The sequence below is a fragment of the Austrofundulus limnaeus genome, unplaced genomic scaffold (assembly GCF_001266775.1).
Source record: "Austrofundulus limnaeus strain Quisiro unplaced genomic scaffold, Austrofundulus_limnaeus-1.0 Scaffold32, whole genome shotgun sequence".
In the NCBI taxonomy this organism is placed as follows: domain Eukaryota; kingdom Metazoa; phylum Chordata; class Actinopteri; order Cyprinodontiformes; family Rivulidae; genus Austrofundulus; species Austrofundulus limnaeus.
This window is the reverse complement of record NW_013952434.1, coordinates 1,839,401-1,843,572: the sequence shown is the minus strand read 5'-3', so window position 1 is coordinate 1,843,572 and position 4,172 is coordinate 1,839,401. Positions and strand designations below refer to the sequence as shown.

Sequence of the window (4,172 nt, the reverse complement as noted above, 5' to 3'; positions counted from 1 at the left end):
GCTATATTGCCTTATATGTATTAGCTCGGTGCTAGCGCAACAAACTAACAAGCTAAACTGAGGTCCTCATCCATATTTTCAGTTGCAGGCTGAGTCACTTTTGCGTTCCCCTCTCTGTCATGGATGGAGGACCTCAGTGACGAGAGGAGAATGTGTAGCGCTGAGCTAATACATATACAGTATATGGTGATAGTGTTGGGGCTAAAGCTAAAGCTAATAGGCTAAGCTGAGGTTCTTCTTCCATGAAGCAGCTSTGTTGTCCTCCATCCATATTTTCAGTTACAGGCTGAGTCATTTCTACCTTCTCCTCTCTGTCAACACTCGCTGGTTTCTTTTAAGAGTCAATCATCAGATACTGTCCAAGATTAACCTTCAGTGTGGATATAGCTCGCTAGCTGCCTTGCACTGATGACCTATCCACGTCATCAGTTACCCAGAGTACTTTGTCTGCAAATAAAATGGCCCCGTCCATGTAATATCTTTTTAAACTTTTAGTTTAAAAGTTTACAAAACTAAACAGCCTACAGTATTTTTACAGTCTATTTTACAGTTAAAATAAATGTTTATCAAATAAATGCTACAACTAATCATGGATCCCTTTAAACGTGGTGGTCACAAAATAATATGATTAAGTGTTTTAAATATCTCATTGTGTGATACGTTTAGGATATTTTTATATAACACTCACCCCTAATGTGTTGTGCTAAAGTCTGTCAAGTTTTTGAAACAAATAGCTTGCAGATAAGTAATTTTCCTTCATTGATACAAGAAGGAAAGTTTACCTGAAAAGCAGTAAAATCTTTAAAAACATGTTTTGGTTAAAGAGAACTAGCGGTCTATAGGGAGGTCTTTGGTCTTTACAGAAATGTAGTCACAAGCAGGATACAACTTGCATTATTCTTTTCTTTCTTCTCTTCATATTTCACCTTTGAGCTGTCAGAGTAATCAAAGAGAACTCATGGTGTGAAGGGAAACGACATTATACTAAACGAGACTGATAGGAAGCTCACGCTGCGAGTGTAACACATATGGAAGGTGGTGAGAATTAATTTAATTATGTGCACCAGATGTACGTGAAAGATAAACCATCTGGCTGATCAAAACTGACTACTCTTCTCTATATATGATTGTGCAATTACTTGAGTCTTTTTCTGCGGAATTTCACAAGTTATCTCTCGCCGCAGCCATAGGAACAGGGCTAAATTTGGATTTGATTAAAGCAAAAGCTCAGGTGTAACGCAGAGGCAGGTGTGAAAATGTTTTACTCGAATGACTGTTTTTTCTTTTCATTTTCATCTGTCAGACGGTGGAAGGAGAAATGGGCAAGAAGGATGCCAGTGCGACCAAATTACCAGTTGATCAGTACAGAAAGCAGATTGGTGAGTTTTCTGTCCTCTGATGGGTTGTTTTGTTGTGTGACAGCAATTTTTTCATAAACATTCAAATACCATAATGAATAATTGGAAACCATGAATGTTGCCTGATTAAAAAATTAAAAGTTGGATCAAATTCAGAGTAACTTTATTAGCTGATAATAAAAACAGTATATTCTGTAAATAAATTCATGACGCTCTTTGAACTGTCAAGGTTTCTCTTCTTTTTGTTGCGCAACTTCATTTCAGCCAAACTCATAACTCACAGCTTCATGTGGGCATTTTGACCGCAACACATTAATCATAGAAACAAGCTAATATTACACCCAATAAATCACATTCAGTTTTATGCAAGACCGTTGAAAGTTTTGGCTTTGGAGAAATAAGTGTCATCTTTTGCAGAGCTTTGGAAACCTTTTATATTTTTGCATTCATATTACTAAATTAAAATGAGTTGTTTGATGTTTTTAAACCAAAGGAATGAATAGACAGAAGCTCATGACAGTGTGTACCATTCTAAAAAGACTGCCTCTTTGATTTTCTTTTGTCTGCTGCAATTTTGTTAAAGCTAAATGCCATTTTAATCCYGTCATATTCGGTTTTCTTTTATATCACAAAGATCTAACTAAATACAATACAAGCCTTCCAAGCAAGCGAGAAAGATTTCATCTCTCTTGTTTAGCTGTTAGTTTCTTTTTCCTGTTGCAAAGCAAAACCTGATGGTTGCCGCAGGCAAATCTGAATAATTGGGAGCAGCTTTGTGTGACACAAACAAGCCTTTTAGGCTTTTTAAAGATTTTACTTCAGATCCCAGGAGTTGTGTCTTGTTTACATAAAATACAACTAGATCTTCTTATTAGGCTCAACAGCTGTCCAGTTCCTGACACAAGGGCATTTTTAAAGCACTTATTTGAAGAACTGTCAATGAGGAGTCCACTGTTGTGTTTGATCAGTGATTGTCATCACGGGGGTGGTTTTACATGTGATAATGATGAGAAAGAGAAAATGGCAGTGCAGATTTTTACATGCTTGCTTTAAAAAATAAGATATTTAGACAATGAAAATTGATAAATCTTTGTGTAACTCTAACGCAGTATTGGACAGGTGAAAACATTTATACAACAGGAGCTGTTTTTTAATCATACAAGTCAGGATTTGTGACATGGTTTTAAACACAAATGATATGAAACCACAGTTTGAGTTAGCGATAGAAGAAGAYAGAATCTTTAAAAAAAGCATGACACAAAATAAATCAAAGGAACTTAGATCATTTCAAACGTTTCATTTCTTTGAGTCCAAATACTTGCGTACATTATTCAGATACTTTAGTATTTCAGGTTTTATATATACTCGTAGAAATTTCTTTGTATTCTCAGGTATGAAAATAAACTTTTCAAATGATGTATTTCTGAGGCTGTGGGTTCAAATCCAGGTTGCATCACTAAGGTTGTCTGGTGTAAAGCAWATGCCATATGTTGATGTGAGTTTACTCACTGTGGTGACCGCTACAGATGGGACCAACAAAATAACATTTTATGCTTATTCCTCACTTGAATTTTATATATATAACTTGCACAAGTGCTTTAACATTTTCATACGAAGTGTAAAATTGTAGAATGGAACATGGTACTTTTTGTCAAGCAGTTATAAACAAGTTCTTCAGAATACTTATTTTCTATATTCAACCACCCTTAAAAGGCTACATGAAGCTTTTTCTTACRTCTCACATTTTCAAGAAGCAGCTATATGTTTGTGTCGTTGGTTGCTTGTTAACCTGTGGTGAATCACATCCTCAGATTATTCTTTTAGTTCCTGGTTTTACTTTTGTATTAGGACAACACAAGATGGCTTGAATGTTTCTCAGTTAGTAATTTTGTGTTTTGCATTTATTATTATTTTTTTGCTTCTTTAGTTTGTGTTTTATATTTATTCTTAAAAATTGTATTGYCAGCCTGAATACATTTTTGTTTTTGATACATGCACTAACCTGTTGATAAATCTTTTTTACTTTGTGAGGTTCGGGTGTGTTTTTATATTGTGTTAGAAGAATAGGACAGTTTAGCCTGCCGATAACCCCTAACTGTTGGCAGTTATGTGAAACCCAACAGGTTCAACAAATAAGACGAAGGTATAACGTAACAATTCTAGCACTAACATTTTTTCTGCACAATTTATTGCTTTCCTTCTCTTGCACATCTCATCATTTTAAAAATATGTAACACTTGTGTTTTTCTTTTTTCTTTCTTTCTAAAAGCTTGAATATCAGGCAGTCTTGGTAAACCACTGTTTAACACTAATGGTAGAAAACCTGAGAGCGGCAGAGACGGTGGAGAAAAAATGTAATCCTCTAAGATAGCACGGGTCGCATATAGTAATTTTAATTTAAAAAAATGGCTTATTCTATTTGCTGCAAGTCCAGGGTTGTTGTTGAGCTGTACCATCCTCTCTGCTGGAGTGCTTTTGTCACATCGGATGGTCGTCAAAGGACCACTGTTGACACTTTCCTCTTAAATACCATTATTAAGCCTGTTATAATTGGCTGCCCTCCAGCGAGGTTGGGTTGTAGTTTTCATGGAAGTGTTCACTTCGTTCAAGTAATAATTGCAGCTGTCTGTTAAAATACAGGAGGAAAATTGTCTACACAGATAGACGTCTGAAATTTCAAGTTCAGAAAAGGAAGTTGGTGTTTTCTCCTGTTCAGTAAACCAGCTTTTTATAAGTATATATTTTAACTCTATCAGGAGCAACTTTGTCTAATTCTACAGAGCCCGTCTGAGATACTGTATATATATATATATA

The 4,172-nt window shown here is 35.4% G+C and overlaps 1 protein-coding gene across 2 annotated transcripts in view; it reads left to right on the top strand.

Moving 5' to 3' along the window:
* triqk (triple QxxK/R motif containing) overlaps nucleotides 1-4,172 on the top strand; it is a 26,821-nt gene that overhangs the window by 5,280 nt on the left and 17,369 nt on the right. For both annotated transcript variants that reach the window (XM_014005792.1, XM_014005791.1), the window contains one exon: nucleotides 1,304-1,379. In XM_014005792.1, the coding sequence (XP_013861246.1) occupies nucleotides 1,319-1,379 (61 nt within the window). In that variant the 5' untranslated portion in view covers nucleotides 1,304-1,318. The remainder of the gene's footprint in view (nucleotides 1-1,303; nucleotides 1,380-4,172) is intronic.